At 52.7% G+C, this 16,766-nt stretch overlaps 2 protein-coding genes across 5 annotated transcripts in view; both read left to right on the top strand.

Annotated features, from left to right (window-relative positions):
* The window catches only part of PARL (presenilin associated rhomboid like), a 30,208-nt gene extending 25,485 nt beyond the window's left edge, over window positions 1–4,723 (top strand). For all 4 annotated transcript variants that reach the window (XM_084874212.1, XM_084874213.1, XM_084874214.1 and 1 more), the window contains 3 exons: window positions 752–853; window positions 991–1,088; window positions 4,405–4,723. In XM_084874212.1, coding sequence (XP_084730338.1) covers window positions 752–853; window positions 991–1,088; window positions 4,405–4,516 — 312 coding nt within the window. In that variant the 3' untranslated portion in view covers window positions 4,517–4,723. The remainder of the gene's footprint in view (window positions 1–751; window positions 854–990; window positions 1,089–4,404) is intronic.
* A 2,376-nt stretch (window positions 4,724–7,099) lies between these two features.
* Window positions 7,100–16,246, top strand: MAP6D1 (MAP6 domain containing 1). Its single transcript, XM_084874234.1, has 3 exons — window positions 7,100–7,537; window positions 12,379–12,496; window positions 13,018–16,246. The coding sequence occupies exons 1-3, from the start codon at window positions 7,155–7,157 to the stop codon at window positions 13,096–13,098; spliced, it is 582 nt and encodes a 193-aa protein (XP_084730360.1). The 5' UTR covers window positions 7,100–7,154; the 3' UTR covers window positions 13,099–16,246.
* Window positions 16,247–16,766: the final 520 nt, after the last annotated feature.

Raw genomic sequence — 16,766 nt, 5'->3', positions numbered from 1 at the left:
AGAGTGATGGTTAATTTGCATGTTTCTTTTATTAGTGTAGATTTTAACAGATGTGAGGTGATACCCGATTTTGGTTTTGATGATCCATGATGTTGAGCACCTTTTCATGTACCTGTTGATCATTTGTATGTCTTCTTAGAGAAAATGTCTATTCAGATCATTTGCCCATTTTTTAACCCCTTTGCCCAATATTTTGTACAGTAGTAACTGAAAGCTTTTTTATCCTTACCCGAGGATATGTTTTATTGATTTTTTAAAAAAATAAATTTTTATTGATTTTAGAAAGGAAGGGAGAGAGATGGAAACATTAATGATGAGAGAGTAACAGATTGGCTATGCCCCACTGGGAATCGAACCTGCAACCCAGGAATGTGCCCTTGACTGGAATTGAACCTGGAACCCTTTGGTCTGCAGGCCAATGCTCCATCCACTGAGCCAAACTGGCCAGGGCTGTTTTATTGATTTTTTTTTTGGGGGGGGGGGGAGGAGAGAGAGAGAAACAGAAACATCAGTGTAAGAGAGAAACATCAGTTAGTTGCCTCCCACAGGCTTGAACGAACCCACAACCTTTTGGTATCTGGGCCAATACTGCAGCCTACTGAGCCAGCGGCCAGGGCAGTAACTGGAAGCCTTTGAGCTTTGTGCTCACCTAGAAACTTGTGGCTTGTCAACTTTCTGGAAGAGTATTTCTACTTTAGATTTGAGGTCACTGAGCATTGCATGCTGAGTTTCACCCGTTGTTCGTTTGCAGTCGGGCGCAATCATGACGGTCCTCGCCGCCGTCTGCACTAAGATCCCTGACGGGAGGCTCGCCATTATCTTTCTCCCGATGTTCACCTTCACCGCAGGGAACGTGAGTATTTTTGTGAAGGGAGGTTGGGGACGGGGGTGGTATTTTAATATTGACTGAATTCTTGCCCTTAAATTAGAAATGTCAATGCTGAAGGAAGCAAAGTTGTACCAGTTATGTGCTTTTTTTGCTGCTTACAGGCCCTAAAAGCCATTATTGCCATGGATACGGCAGGAATGATCCTGGGATGGAAATTTTTTGATCATGCAGCACATCTTGGGGGTGCTCTCTTTGGAATGTAAGTTTTGAGTGTGATTGATTGCTGCACTGCCTTTTCCGGTCATTTTCTTTTAAAGAAGACGGAGTGAGGTGGGGTAGGTGGGGGTGGGAGGGTGAGGATCCTCAGCATGGTTTGCTTTGGCCTTGCCCAGTTTCACGTGTGAGGTGGGACATGAGAATTCAGCCCTGCCCCTGCCTCAGTCACTTTACCCTGCCCTTAACCTCAGGCCACCCCAGCTCCTGGCCTGTCACGATTCCCAGCCTCTTTTGGAGACTGTTCCCCAGCTCCCAGTCTGGGCTGTCCCCTCCTTTCCCCACTCTCAGGCCTCCCCTCCCCCTGCCCAAACCCACCCTGACCTCCGTCTCACAGGTGCTAGGCAGACAGAGGGGCAGAGCTATTGCTTTGCCTGCAGTGAGTGAGTGTGTGCGTGTGTGCGTGCGTGCGTGCGTGCGTGCTGCGTGACAGGCCCGTGGTGACCACTACTGGGCATCTGTTACATGGCAGCCAATGCGCTAGCCACCTCATGTTATACTACAGCTACCTCTGTCTTATGTGAATGGGCTCAGTTGCTACAGGAAGATTTGGAGCAGTGAGTATTGTGGAGACAGTGGTGGTATTTTTTTTAAGAGGTGTCTTTTTTTTACAGAGAGGAAGGGAGAGGGATAGAGAGTTAGAAACATTGATGAGAGAGAAACGCCGATCAGCTGCCTCTTGCACACCCCCTACTGGGGATGTGCCCGCAACCAAGGTACATGCCCTTGACCGGAATCCAATTTAGGACCCTTCAGTCTGCAGGCTGACGCTCTGTCCACTGAACCAAACCGGTCAGGGCAGTGGTGGTATTTTTGACTGAATTCTTGTCTTTAAATTAGAAATGTCAAACTGCTCTTACGTAGCTGAGCAGAGATCTCATCTCGGTTCCAGAGCCCCTCCCGCCCGGCCACACTGGAGTATAATTGCGTGTGGTCACAGATCTGCCCCTGAGCTCTCTATGCCTGGCCTCTTGGTCCCAGAACTTCCTCAGGACTCCGGAGCCGCCTGACCGGGAGAGTCCCTTCAGCAGTTATCGTCCGTCTGATGTGCTGGGTCCCCTGAGGGCCTATCTTTTCTTGTATAAATGTTGCCTTTTGCCCTTACGTGGTTTTGACTTTGTTTCATGACAATGGGAAAAACTGAAGTTTTTAAAAAAAAGAAAAGAAGAATCTATTCTCAGTGGAGCAGTTTTGCCAAGTAGGCGGTAGAATTAAATGCCATTATGCCATTTTTAATTTTTAGTGATTAAAGAATAGCATATGTGAGTTCTAGCTTTAACATCAGCACATTATAAATAGTAGAAACTGACCTGATATTATAGTATGAGAAACGAAGACTTATGAAGAAGGGTTCTGTTTTATGAACTCTAAATTTATCTGAATCCTTCCAGGTGTACTTATCCCCAGCAAGTTTTATTCTCCTGAACTATAATTAGGTGACCATTTCCCATTCTGAAAATAATTGGATCAGATACATTTTAAGTCCAGGAGGAATTTGTTTTCTTTGCTGTTTCTAACTTCAATTCTTTTATTTACTCGATCTCAGTCATATCCAGAACATATTTAGATTTAAAGTCTGTGCTAACAGTAAAGGTTCCATTAATATCCGGCACTTTTCCTTGACTTTATGTCCCTCCACATTTTATGGGCTTCTCCTTGTACTGCTGCAAGAGTAGCTGACAGACTGAACGTGTGTGGTACGCCTAAGCTAAGGCCTGATGTGCATAATACTCTTAAACCGGTGAGGTATTCCTTTTTGCAGAAAGGAAGCTGCTTAAAGGGCACTCATTCTGGGTCACAAAGTCATTGCAGAGCTAGAGTTCCAGATTGCACATCAGGCCACACTGGCCCAGGGCTGCATGTTTTTATAAATTTCTTTCTGTGAGTTTACTGGTTTTCTTAATTTTTCAAAATTTTAATGGTGACTGTATTTTTATCAGATTTTAATTATTTTTATTGATATTAAGATTTAGGTACAAAGCACTTATAACTTAAAAAAAATACTCAGGAATTTTAAAAATGTTAAAACCTTAAACTGCTCTTCTGATCCTCATGTAATGCAGATAGTGCATTTTTTTCAGTCAGATGTCTGAGAGATGCAGAAATCAACAAAATCTGGTCTTTCCCTTGGGGGACAAGAAATCTGGGGAAGCCAGGGCAAAAATAAAGGTTTCAGTCATAAACATTTTCATTAACGGCCATTTCAAATCAATCCCACCTCCTCCAGGACCCTCCCAGCTTCCCCTGCCCAGGAGAGGCAGATGCCCCCGAGTCACACTGCAACCTGTGCCGCCCTGGGTTGAGCACCGGGTCTTGCAGTACCGGACCTCTCAGCTTCAGCTTCTCAAGAGCAGGCCCCTCCTCTGTGCTCCCTAGAGGTGTAGTGGTTAGAGCACAGGTTTCAGAGTCAGAGTGGGTTCTGGTCTCAGTTCTGGTGATTTCTAGTTGTGCTAGTTAAGTCACTAAACTTCTCAGTGTTTCATCTTCCTTAGCTCAGGCTGCTTTCAGGCAGTTTTTAACAGGAGAATGGGGATTAGAACTGTACTGTAGAAGATGGGTAGAATTTGGATCAGCAAACAACCCTTTGCTTAGCCAGGAGGAATATGACTAGAAGCACTTAAACCGGCCCTCATTAGTAAGTAAACTCTACTTCTGAATGTTCTCACCAGGGTTAGAATTGGTTTGACCTGTTGGTGAGTCCCTGATGGGCCATTTAGAAGCTGTTAGCTCCTTGAGCAGATTACCTTATCTCAGACTTGGCTTCCTCATTTCTGTAACAGAAGAGATGCTTAACTTGCAGGGCTGTGGTGAATCCAGAGTAGTGTGTGTGTGTGAAGTACTTCACTTTTCAGTTCGGTCTCATGTGGTCCCACCCTACTTCGACCCTTTACGTACTCCAGATATTAAAGGTAAATTATGGCCGAAACCAGTTTTGCTCAGTGGATAGAGCATCGGCCTTTGGACTGAAAGGTCCCGGGTTTGATTCCGGTCAAGGGCATGTACCTTGGTTGCTGGCACATCCACAGTAGAGGGTGTGTAAGAGACAGCTGATCGATGACTCTCATCGATGTTTCTCTCTATCTCTCTTCCTTCTCTGTAAAAAAATCAATAAAATATATTTTAAAATAAATAAGTTTTTAAAAAAGGTAAATTATGGATGTATTTCAGATAAATTAATCAGCTATTTTAATAAGCTAGATAGTAAATTGTGGCGGCATTAATTTTTTAAATGTCATCGTGGTACTTACCATGTGTGTGTCATACTGTTTGAGTGTGGGCCTGCTTTGTTTTTCTTTTCCCAGATGGTACATTACTTACGGTCATGAACTCATTTGGAAGAACAGGGAGCCTCTAGTGAAAATTTGGCATGAAATGAGGACTAATGGCCCCAAAAAAGGAGGTGGCTCTAAGTAAGACGGATTGGAAGACACTGGTGCAGCTGGTCCTCGCTGCCTGGAGGCCCCAGGAACGCATCGGCCTGGCGTGACCACGTCCTCGCTCCTGCCTGGAAGACACCGGCTTCTGCTTTCCCAGAATTTTAGACTGTCCTCAGAACCTGTCTTACCAGAAAGTGAACTGTGACAATGTTATGAAATAAAGGTTTATATTCTAGTTTGTAAACAGAGGCTGTGCGTCTCTTTGGAAGAGCAGTCACGTTGCCCTGGAATCCTGTTATGTCGGATGTAGGTTGAGCTGTGAACCCAGCAGGGCGCACGGGGGAAGACCTGATGGAGACTTGGAGGGAAATCTGGAATGGCTCCCAGGTTTGCACACTGGCCTTCGCACATCCTGCTAAGCCTTTCCTCCTCCCTACCTGCCCTTTCCTGTAAGAGCATCTTCTCTCTGACATGGTCTGAAACAGCAGCTGCTCTTTTATAAAGTTCCCCAAGAGTTAGTTTCCTGGCAGTCAGTGGCATACACAAAAAGCTGTTTTTAGGCTTTTGCTTTCTTGATTAACATTGAAACTTAGAGATTTAAAGGAAGTATCTTGGATAAATTCAGACTAGAGCCTGGGCCTAATTGCATCTTACATTTGAAAAGGTACATTCTTTGAATTTAAGCGTTTTACTGAAATACCACACGGTGGGCATCGTAGTAGCTTCACTTTTGTGGAACTAACTTGCCCTTATGATTGAGAGTTATTTCTAGGAAATGCAATTTGAGAATTTAAGTTTTTCTTGAGTAGATTTACAGAAGAGTTTGTTTTTTTAAAACATTTTTATTGATTTCAGAGAGGAAGGGAAAGAAACATCAACTATGAGAGAATCATTGACTCGCTGCTTCCTGCACGCCCCCTATTGGAGATTGAGCCGGCAACCTGGGCATGTGCCTTGCCTGGGAATCAAACCGGGACCTCCTTGTTCATAGGTCAATGTTCAACTACTGACCACACCAGCCGGGCAGGACTAAATACTTCAGTCACCAAACCTAGATGGCTAATTCCTGGTCCATGGAGGTCACACAAAGACAGCTGCTCCACTGGTGGACACAGTATGCCCCTCTCCTGGGCCATGGCCCCGCCAGGGCAGCCCTTACATCCCTATGCTGTGACTCCAAGCTAAGACGGGCAGAGAAACCCTGTGAGGCTGGTCTGTACTGCACTTCTCTCTGAGGTGCGACACGTTGGATACCATCCAAGAATGTGCTTGGAATGCAGCTAGGGATACTGCTGTAATTGCTCTGCTGTGGGCACTGAGGCCAGGTGTCAGATATTCAGGGGACCTTTGTTCTAGCCAGTTTTGCTCAGTGGATAGAGCATTGGCCTGCGGACCAAAGAGTCCCAGGTTTGATTCTGGGCAAGGGCACATGCCTGGGTTGTGGGTGGGCCTCGTCCAACATGCAGGGGGCAGTCAATCAATGATTCCTTCTAGACATTGATGTTTCTCTTCCTCTCCTTTCCTCTGAAATAAAAATTTATTTAAAAGCATATTCAGGAAATCTTTGATTGTGGCCAGGGTGTTGTTTCTGATACTTGCATGCAGATGAGTTTTAGCCTGGAGGATTAGCCAAATTTAGCTTTGTAATAAAACAAGAACGTAGAATGTAGACACAGGACCGAAGGGAATTTATAATTATTGTAATGACAAGAGGCCTGGTGCATGAAATTCATGCGGGGGGGGGGGGGGGAGTGTCCCTCAGCCCAGCCTGCACCCTCTCCAATCTGGGACCCCTGCCTGCCTGATGGCCCCTCACCGCCTCTGCCTCGGCCCCCACCACCATAGCTTTGTCCAGAAGGATGTTCAGAAGGATGTCTGGTCTAATTAGCATATTACCCTTTTATTAGTATAGATTATAATTTACAATCATAATTATTACAGGGTTCGCTTCTTACTGTACACGTTGTAAATGTCTATCCATGCTACTAGATGTCCTTATGTTTGTAGCATAGTGGCCAAAGATTTTTGGCAGTTTTATAAACTAGATAAAGCCTTCCACCTTGCTTCCAAATCAGAACGTGGGAAAGGTCAGCTGAGGGCTCATGCCAGTTCTCAATGAGAAGTGGATTGGTTGTCACACATTCAGTACTGTGAGGGCCAATAGCTGGTGACTCACGGGCTGACTCATGCGTTTCCTCTGGGAGGCATAGCCCCAAGTTTCCCCGGGTCCCTCTCCAATGCGGCAGCCTCGCCGCGGACACGCGGTCCCCGCGACAAACACGCGCTGAGCAGCGTGTCCGAGTGCGGGCGGAGAGCCAGGCCTGGTTTATAAGGTAACATTTAGGGAACTCTGGATCACATGATGAAACACTCTAGTTTTAGTACATGCGCTGCCGAAGCGAGCACACACATTATGAAACATCCTCAAAGTTGGACCGTTGTCAATTCCTCCCCCCTTACCCCCGCTGCGGTCTTCCCGGGCTCGCACCCCGCTCCCGCTGTGCGCACCGGGTCCCCGCCCCACCTCCCGGGCTCACCCCGTCCGCCCCCCTCGCTCACGGCCATCCCACCCCCGGCCAGGCGGCGGCGCTGCGGCGCGGGGAGGCCGCGGGGGCGGGACGCCGGGCGGGGCGGCTGCGGGGCGCGGGGACCGGCCGCCGGGGGCGCGGGGCGGCATGGCGTGGCCCTGCATCAGCCGCCTGTGCTGCCTGGCGCGGCGCTGGAACCAGCGGGACCGCTCGGACGTGGCGGTGCCGCTGACCCTGCACAGCTACTCGGACCTGGACAGCGAGGAGCCGGGCCCCGGCGCCGCCGCCCCGCGCACCGGCGCGCCCCCCGCGGGCGCCCGGGCCCCCGGCCGGGACGTGCCCCGCACGCAGTACCAGCGGGACTTCTGCGCGTGGCCCGCGCCCGCCGGGCCCCGGGAGGCGGCGCAGGGGCGCAGGCCGGGGGCGGGCGGCCGGAGGGGCGCCTCTCCCGCAGCCCCTGGGGGCCAGGGGGTCTACGTGCTCCCCATCGGGGACGCGGACGCGGCTGTGGCGGCCACCTCGTCGTACAGGTACGGGGCCGGGGGGAGGGGGTGCGTGGTGTCCGGACCCGGGGGGCGGGCGGAGGACACGGGTGGGTGGGGGAGAGGGGGCGCCTGGAACCCCCACCCCACAGGACGTGGAGACGGCGGGCGGCCTCGCAGATCATTCCCGTTGGCCCCTGAGCACGGCAGGGGCCCTTTAGCTGCTCCCTGACCGGCCTCAGAGGGAGTGAGCGAACACCTCCGCGGACGGGGAGCTCACCACCGCACTGCCCGCCCCGCACCCATCCCGGGCGGCGCCGCCGGAAAGCTGCGTCCCGTTAACTTGCACCAGGTGGGCCCGGCCTAGGAGGCGTGCGCGCAGGCGGACTGCCTGGGCCCCTCTGGCCGCGCCCTCGGGGGGGTTAGGGGTGGGTGTTCGTGGTGATGCCCAAGCAGCTGGGCTGTTAGAAACACTGCCCCTGAGACCCAGCCACTTCGCGCCCAGGAATTGCCCCGTGCGGAGAGGAGCGAAGGAATAGGAGGGCCGCGGCCACACTGTACAGCCCGAGGTGGACAGGGAAGCCCGGGAGGTGCTGGTGACAGAAGCTCCTCAACTGGCCCAGGTCACACCAGCGAGATGCAAACAGCGTGCCTGCCGCTCTGCTTTCAAAGGGGGTGGACGTGCAGGGATGGGCACAGGGCGTCTCTGAGGGGTGGCGACCTGTGGGGAGAGGGCGGAGGGTGAGGAGGGAAGATGCTGCTAGGGAGGAGGGAGTCCGACTTTTCACCATACTCTGTCTCACACTGCTGCTTTAAAAAGAAAAACAAACAAACAAACAAACCCGCCCAGGCGTTACCTTTTAAAAGCAAACAATATTTTGCCTTGGCCGGTCGGTCGGGAAAGACCGAGGGTTTGATTCCAGGTCTAGGGCACAAACCTCAGTCGCAGATTCGATCCTTCCTCAGTCCGGGCGGTGAGGGAGGCAACCAGTCGATGTGTCTCTCTCACCTGGGTGTTCTATACGCTCCCCACCTACCTCTCTCCCGCCCACTCTCTCTAAAAATACCCTCTGGTGAGGAGTAACCAAAAATAAATTAAATAAATTAAACAAATAAGTAAATAAAATTTTAGAGAGAAAAAACACTTCTCTTATAAGCATCCTTATAGCTAAATCTTCGCTCCTATGATAATGTCTTTCGTATAAATTCCTACTTGTGGAATTAAAGGAGCAAAAAGATATAAACTTTTCACATCAGTTTATTTTCAAATCAACTTTTTTTTTTTTTTAATAATCCTCACCTGAGGATATTTTTTCATTGATTACTTTTAGAGAGAGTGGGAGAGAGAGGGAAAGACAGAAATATCCATGTGAGAGAAACCTACTGATTGGCTGCCTCCTGCAGGAGCCCTGACCAGGGCCCAGGCCGGGGAGGAGCCTGCAGCCGAACTACGTGCCCTTGACTGGAATCAAACCCGGGACCTTTCGGTCCAAAGGCCGATGCTCTGTCTACTGAGCCAAACTGGCTAGGGCTCAAATCAACTAAGGCCTCATTTCCAGAGTAAAATACATCCACTGTAAGTGGGTAACTTTGGTAGAAGCCTGGGCACCACCATCATTATCAAGACATGTAGAATGCTCCACCTCCTTCACAGCCTGTAGTTTTTTTGATTGTTTTTTAAAAATATTTTATTGACTTTTTACAGAGAGGAAGGGAGAGGAATAGAGAGTTAAAAACATTGATGAGAGAGAAACACCGATCAGCTGCCGCCTGCACACCCCCCACTGAGGATGTGCACAAAACCAAGGTACATGCCCTTGACTGGAATCGAACCTGGGACCCTTCAGTCCAAAGACCAACACTCTATCCACTGGGCCAAACCGGTTTCGGTGAGGCCTGTAGTTTTTAAGAACTCGATGGGGAGCGACAGAGGGTGGTGTGTTCATGGACCCTGTTCGGGGCGTGTGGGGCCGTCGGGGCCGGGAAGGAGGTGGTTGGTTCTGACGGCTGCCCTCGGCGGGGCCGGTGGAGGTCTGGAAGGGCCGCGGTCCTGTGTGTGCAGCGCCTTCGCGGGGCTGATGTTCTGGGCCCAGGAGCAGGACGGGGGTGCCGGCGGGAGCGGCTTCGGCTCAGGCAGGGCACTTTGAGTCAGACTGACTGTCAGGGGCAGCTGCCTCGTGTGGTGCTGGCTCCTCCTCCATGGTGAGCAGATGGTGGGTCTGAATGTCCTGCTGGGCCCTCCCCGCTCCAGTGACACGTATGGCACTAGCTGTCACTCTGCGTAGCACACACTGGGCACCAGGCTCAGGACTTCCTCGGGTTATCGCCCCAGACCTCACAGGAACCCTTTGTCCTTCCCATTGAGCCTGAGCAGCTGGCATCAGGCCCAGGAGCAGGCAGTGGGGCCCCGTGTGTCTCTCCTCAGAGACTGAATGTGTCCTCACAGGCTATTCCTGAGTCCTGGAGTGGTGGCCCACTTCCTGGTGTGCAGCCTGGGGGTCACTTGGCCTCTCTGCCCCTTGCTCGTCTGGAACAGGAAGAGCGGGAGGTGGCTGCCTGGTCCCCAAACCCGGAGACAGGACCACGAGGAACCTGGCCAGCAGGCCGGGACCCTCCCCTCCCAGCTCTTGGCCGGGCATGAACAGTCCTTCCTGCCTGCCTTCTTGAAAGATGCACCTCAGTGAATTGTTCCCCAAGGTGCGTTACAGACCAAAGAAATACCGAGCTTCCTAGAGAAAGGGAGGGGCCCATTTGTGAACACTAGTGGACTCCGGGAATCATTTCCAAATCCGAGTGAAGAAACACGCAGAGGGCCTGTCTATATTTAGCCTGCTGGGGTCTCTTGGTCTTGCAGATATGGTTCCACCCCCTTTCGTGGGCTTACAGGAAGGCCCCCAGGGGTTGGGGGTTCCCAGGCCATATCCGATGATCTGTCCTGGGGCCAGCGATACACCCCCCCTCCCCAAGGGCACTGCATTGTTTTTATGGCCTGACACGCCTTGCAAGACCAGTTTCCTCCTCAGATGGACCCAGCAGGTCCTGCCCGGCCCCGGCCCGTCAGCTGAAGGGCCAGCAGTTCAAGTGCGAGACTCACTCCCACCTTTCCAGCTGCCGGGCATGAAGGCTCCTAACTGTGTGACATGGAGCAGTAGCTGCACTTTTCAGCAGAGGAATGAAGGCTGAGCAGTTAAGGGATTTGTTTGAAGCCGCATTGGGCTGAGAACCAGGCCTCCGGCCCCTGGGTCCTGGGCTCTCCGAGTGGCCCTGGGCAGACCCTGCCCCTCAGGGGGAGGGTGGCAGTAGAACCTGCTTGGTGGAGAGGCCCGCGGGCCTTGGCTAGTCTTGTTTTTATCATCTTCTTGGTCGGATCCTTTAGTCTGCCTTCCTCTCCTGAGCAGTCACCAGGTCCTGGGGATCCCATCTTTGGTCCCTCCTATTCCCTGATTCCATCTCCTCCTCCCCGCCCCCCCTGGGCTCCAGCACCGGCCCCGCTGGAGGAGCGTCCTGCTCTGGGACCCCTCAGCCACCTTGGGCAGCAGCTTGGGAACCAAGCCCAGGGCCCAGCTCAGTTCGGGGCCAGAAGGGCTTGCCCAGGAGAGGGCCTGCTCCCCCGGGAGGAACAGAGCAGCAGATGGCGCAGGTAGCGGCCTCGGGAACCTGCAGCTCCAGAGGCAAAACAGACCTGATAGGCCCTGGTCCCGCTCGCCTCCGGCATCCTGACCCCGGGCAGACAGGCTGCTCCCCGCAGCCGGCCCGGCTGTGCTGCTGCCCGGGGAAGGCAGCTTTGTGGACTGCAGGGCCTGAAGCCAGGCTGGGCTGTGGGTGGGAGACAGGAGTGGATCCAGCCCACACGGGGTGCTGCCCAGCCAGCGGGACACTTTCCGCCAGGCCAGGTGCTCCTGCGGGTCTGCCTTCCGGAGCTCGCCGTATGGCAGTGCTGATGTAATTAGGAGGCCTTCTTTGTTCAGAGGAATTAAGTCTTCATCTAGAGCAGTGTTTCCCAAAGTGTGCTGCGCGTACCCCCAGGGGTAAGGGAAGAGTTTGGTGGGGATATGCACTGCACCGTGCTTAGCTGCGCCTAATTCTACGTTCTCATGAGTACGAGGGATACTCAGCGTTACGAAAATTATAGAAGGGGTACACGTATGTCAAAAGTTTGGGAAACACTGAGCTAGAGAATGCTACTCCAAGGACATGGAGGGGGGTGGCAGCCCGTCAGTCACTCGTCTCCTCCAGGGAGCTGGCTTTTCCTGTTGCATCACCGCCTCCCCCCACACACACTCATGCTTGAGTGCAGAGCCTTGCAAAAGAGCCAGACCATCTTGTAGGTTTTGCAGTGGCCACTATGATCATTGTCTTCTGCAGGAGTTAAGACACTTTGTTAGCTAAAAGTAACATTGAGCCCTATTCTCCTCACTCGCCCGGAGGACTTTGCAGGCCGGCACCTCCTGACACGGGCCTGTGCCGTGCTGGAAGGCAGCATCCTTCCCTGGCGCCGGGCCTCTAGGGCCCTCTGAGCGCCCGGAGACGGCACCGGGAGCACCGGAGGGGAGGGCTGGGGCTGGAGTGTCCCCTGGGCCCAGCACACCAGCTGTTGGCGGTCTGGGAGAATAAGATCAAGCGCTAACAGTTCTCTCTAACCCCGCGCAGCCGGAGCCAGTTGCTCATTGGCAAGTGTTTCTGCTGCTACTTCCTCTGGGGGTCAGTGAGCCAGCTTCGGGCGGAGGTGGAGCAGGCAGAAAGGGCAGGGCAGCCAGACCCTTCCTCCAGGGCAGCTAGCTTTTGTGGGGAGGAGCCCTGGAGCTGTTTCAGCGGTGGGCAGGGCCCCTGCAGGGGCAGGGGAAGCCACGGCCGACTCTGTGAGGTTGTGACTCTGGTTTCTGTTCCAGACAGGAGTTCCAGCCCTGGACCGGAGCCAAGCCGTCACGCTCCACGAAGGCGAAACCGACCACGGTGATCACAGCCCACAGCTCGGGATGGGCCGGCGGCCCTGGGGCCGGCTTCCAGGTCAGCCTGAGCCAGTGCAGCAGGGCCCGTGGGAACAGGCCTTTCTCCCCCACCCCACCCCCACCCCCAGATTAGGGACGCGGGGTCAGACGGCAGGGTGTAAATGGCACTATGGCTGGGGCAGCAGTGACTGAGCACCCAGTGGTCTCTCAATAAACAGAGTGGTCTCTCTTTGCACTGGCCAGGAGGTGTCCCCAGCGCTGCTTCTCTGGTGAGCAGGTGTCTTTCCCTACCTTTGACCGCTCGGCAGTAGTGACAGGCATTCGTGTGGGAATGGAAGGGAGGTGGGGACTGTTCAGCTCCCGATTCCACCCAGAGGCTTCAGGGAGCCAAATGGACGGTCATATGACTATCTGACCTGTGCAGGGACCCCCCCACTGGAGGTCCCCCGGGGACCCTTCCGGTGAGTAGCTCCAACTCGCAGATCATAAAGGGGGGCCGCGAAGAGGGAACTTTTCCGGAGCTGGGGGAGGGAAAGGGAGGGAGGCCCACTGGTCTGTGCCACCTCTCTCGTGTTTCAGGTCCCCGAGGTGAGGAAGACGTTCGGTCCTAACCCCTCAGCCATCTTCCAGACGCCAGCTCCCCGGATCCTCCACGTGTGACTCCCGCCGAGCAGAGTGCCAGCGGCTGGAGTCTGGGTGGGTCTGGGATGGCTCCCGCCTTCTCACCCCGGGGTGCACTCCCCCAGCTGCCACCGGGCTGCAGGCCTGGCACGGAGGGACATGGCACCTCAGCCATCCTCAGCCATCCAAGCGGAAGGCTCCCATCTTCTAATTGCCACCCTTATTTTTAAACCGGAAGAACCGGAGGATCAATTCTGTTGTGACTGAACTGGCTCCGGGGTGCCGAGGCATGCGGACAGCAGGTCCCTGAGCCAGTCATGCCTGCTGTGCTCCCGCTGCATGGTAACTCACACCTGCGGTGACCCAACGTAACGCTCTGGGATGTTCCTACAAATGTCCCACGTGACCCAACCACAAGAAACCTTAGCTATCACCTGCATGTGATTCAGAATTACCAGGAAGAAGTTGCCAAAAGAAACTATCAATCACAGGGTTTCAACTTAGTTTCTTTATGGCCAAGATTACCCTTATGTGGTTTTTTGTTTTTTTATTGATTTCAGAGGAAGGGAGAGGGAAAGATAGAAACACTGATGATGAGAGAACATGACTGGCTTCCTCCTGCATGCCCCCTACTGAGGATTGAGCCCGCAACCCAGGCATGTGCCCTTGACAGAACTGAATCTGGGACCCTTTAGTCCACAGGCCGACGCTCTAGCCATTGAGCCAAACCGGCTAGAGCGACTCATGTTTTTAACAAAGGATTTCTTGGGATGAGTGCTTGAAGTATTGAATGAACAAATGCCATTTACCTTGTGGAAGGTTGCTGAGCCCCACATTTTACTACTACTTCCAGTTTCCCCCTTAACACATTGATAACCAGAAGGGAACTACCATCCACACAGGCTAAGAATTAAGAGCTTTCTTTTTTAATTTTTTAATTTATTGGTTTTAGAGAGTAAGGGAGAAACATCGACTTGCTGTTCTCCGCCTTTCATGCGGTCACTGGCTGTTTCTCGTATGTGCCCTGACAAGGGATCGAGCCTACAACTTGGGCGAATTGGGATGATGCTCGACCAAGTGAGCTACCCAGCCATGGTTGGGAGCTTTAAAATTTTTTTAACTTAATGTTATTTTTAGGATATATATTTGTATTGATTTCAGAGAGAGAGAGAGAGAGAGAGAGAGAGAGAGAGAGAGAGAGAGAGAAACATTAATGATGAGCATCACTGATCGACTGCCTCCTGCACGCCCCCTACTGGGAATGTAGCCCAAAACCTGGGCATGTGCCCTGATTGGGAATTGAACTGTGACCTCCTCATTCCTAGGTAGATGCTCAATCACTGAGCCACACCGGAGGGAGCCTTTAGCTTTTTCTTTTTTTTTAAAAAATAAGACTGCAGTATTAGCTTCATCCCCTGAAAGTCCTTAAAGTGTCATCCACACCCGCCTTTATTCTCAAGCCTGCCCTCTACAGGGACAGGGAGCCCACCGCCTGCTGAGGCGGCAGCTCATTTTGTCTTTGGAAAACTCTTCCCTTTAAAATTCCAGCCCAGCGGCTGTGGAGAACCAGCCAGGCCCCCTCCGCACAGCAGCCCTTCCAAGCCCTGAGGAGCCCATGTCCCCTTTGGGATTGGAGGCGCAGCCCGGGTCCGTTTGGTAAGAGGCGCAAGGATTCCCTTTGGATTTCTCTCACCGCCGGAGGGGACCCCAGTCTGGAGCACTTATTTAAGCCACGAGAGGTGACATTCGGGTCTCAGAAGCCCCTCTGTGTGGAGGAGGGGCTGTTTTAGCTCAGGCTGCAAAGGGAGTGACCCTCAGAGGTGCTGGCTCTGGTAGGATAGCCCTCCCCCTCATTCCAGCTCCCAGAATCACTTTAAAGGGAAAACCAATCTGCTGACACACAGAGCTCCATTATTTCATACTTCATTGGTCTGCGCATTAGATGTTTCTAAAAGCAGAGACTGCCTGCTGGGCATCCGGTGGGAAGTGAACAGATTAATGGGACAGTTTCAGATTTTACTAAAACACAAAAGTAAGGTATTCTAATTTTTTCTTTAATTATAAATGAGCACCTTCTCCTAGTTTCCTTCATCCTCCTCTTGATGATAAGCACCTGAGTGTCTCCCGGCTGCCACTGACACCCCAAGGCTCACAGAGCCGAGAACCCTGCTTTGGCTGCAGTCCACGCCGTGTCACATCAGCCTCACAAAACCCACCACCGGCGCCAGTTAGCTCCCCCACGGGCCCCGCTCCCAGGAGCCTAGGGAACAACTGTCTTTGAAGCCAGTCTTCGACTCAGATCTTGACTTCTCCAGCCACCAGCTGGGAGCAGTCTAAGCTCCCGTTTCCTCATCTGCAAAGTGAGGCGAACCCCGACCGGGCTAAGAGTCTGGGTTTATGTGCAGGGGACTTAGGACAGGAAGCAGAGGGCAGCGTTGTAATGATTCTTTCCTACCCCAGCACCCGCCCCGTTTGAGAGCTGCTCTGTGCCACCTCCCCAAGGCCCACAGTCCCCCCCACTGAGACCTGCCCTTCCCTCCCGGAGCCTGCCTCCCGCTGGCACAAGTGCACGCCCAAAGACCTTTTTGGAACGCTCTAGAACGGGGCTTTCGAACACCCCAGCCTGACAGCCGTCCTAACCAGACTTCATCAATCAGAAGGACATCTGGGTTCTGAAGGAGCTTCCTCTCACTGGCTCTAGGTATAACACTGTTACTGGAGTGGACTTAAGAAGCCACTGAGCCTGGCTGGTGTGGTTCAGTGTCTACCTATGAACCAGGTTAGGGTTCAATTCCCAGTCAGGGCACATGCCCAGGTTGCAGGCTCAGTCCCCAATAAGGGGCATGCAAGAAGGAGGTGATCAACGATTCTCTCTCATCATTGATGTTTCCTCCCTTTCTGAAATAAAAAAAAAAAATACTTTTAAAAAAGCGGGGGGATAAGGAGGAGGACAATTGAGACAACAGTCTCAACCATGCTGTCCCAAATCACATATGTAATATACACTGACAAAGAAAAATGCACTGGAATGGTAGTTATCCTTAAGATGCAGATTTACGGGTAATTTTAAATTTTTTACTCATTTACTAAAATTTCTATAAAATAAGCACTTTTGTATTAATTCTGTAAAGAGAAAGGTTTTTAAAAATAAAGGACAGTTCAATCTGTGAGCTGACGTCAGCCAGAAGGAAGAGTTCAGTATTCCTGATTCCATAAGCAACGCCAGCCCTGCCGCCAGCGCCTCCCTCCGCCAGCGGGAGGCGGCCCAGGGGCCCGCGGAGGGAAGCCCCATGGTCCTTTCAGCTGGTCACTCAGAGCAAGTCCCGCTCTGTGGTGCTTCAAACTCAGAACCCACCTCAAATACGAATACTTACGGACCGGTAATGACGCCAGGACTGAAGGCCAAACTACGAAAAGCAGCTTGTGAGGAAGCCGTGGCCCTGCAGCCTGGCCGCCGTTCCTCCGTCCGCAGGAGGGAGCCTCGCAGCACCCCTGCCCCCACCCGCCGGCCACTCGGCTCCCCGAAGGCCCACACTGGTGAGGCCGCTCCCACGAAAGCTCTGTGCCTGGCTGTCACACAGCCGCCCCCCGGCCAAGGCGGGCCTCCCCGCCTTATCGCAGGAAGGGGGGCAGAGTGGTCATTCTGAAACGTTCTGCATCTCTAGTTTTCAGCCATTATGCTAGCAGATGGCCATGCAGGACGGTCT

Source organism: Pipistrellus hanaki (assembly GCF_964339955.1).
Source record: "Pipistrellus hanaki genome assembly, chromosome: 2".
Lineage (NCBI taxonomy): Eukaryota > Metazoa > Chordata > Mammalia > Chiroptera > Vespertilionidae > Pipistrellus > Pipistrellus hanaki.
The sequence above is the reverse complement of the archived record's forward strand: the minus strand, read 5'-3'. Positions and strand labels throughout refer to the sequence as shown.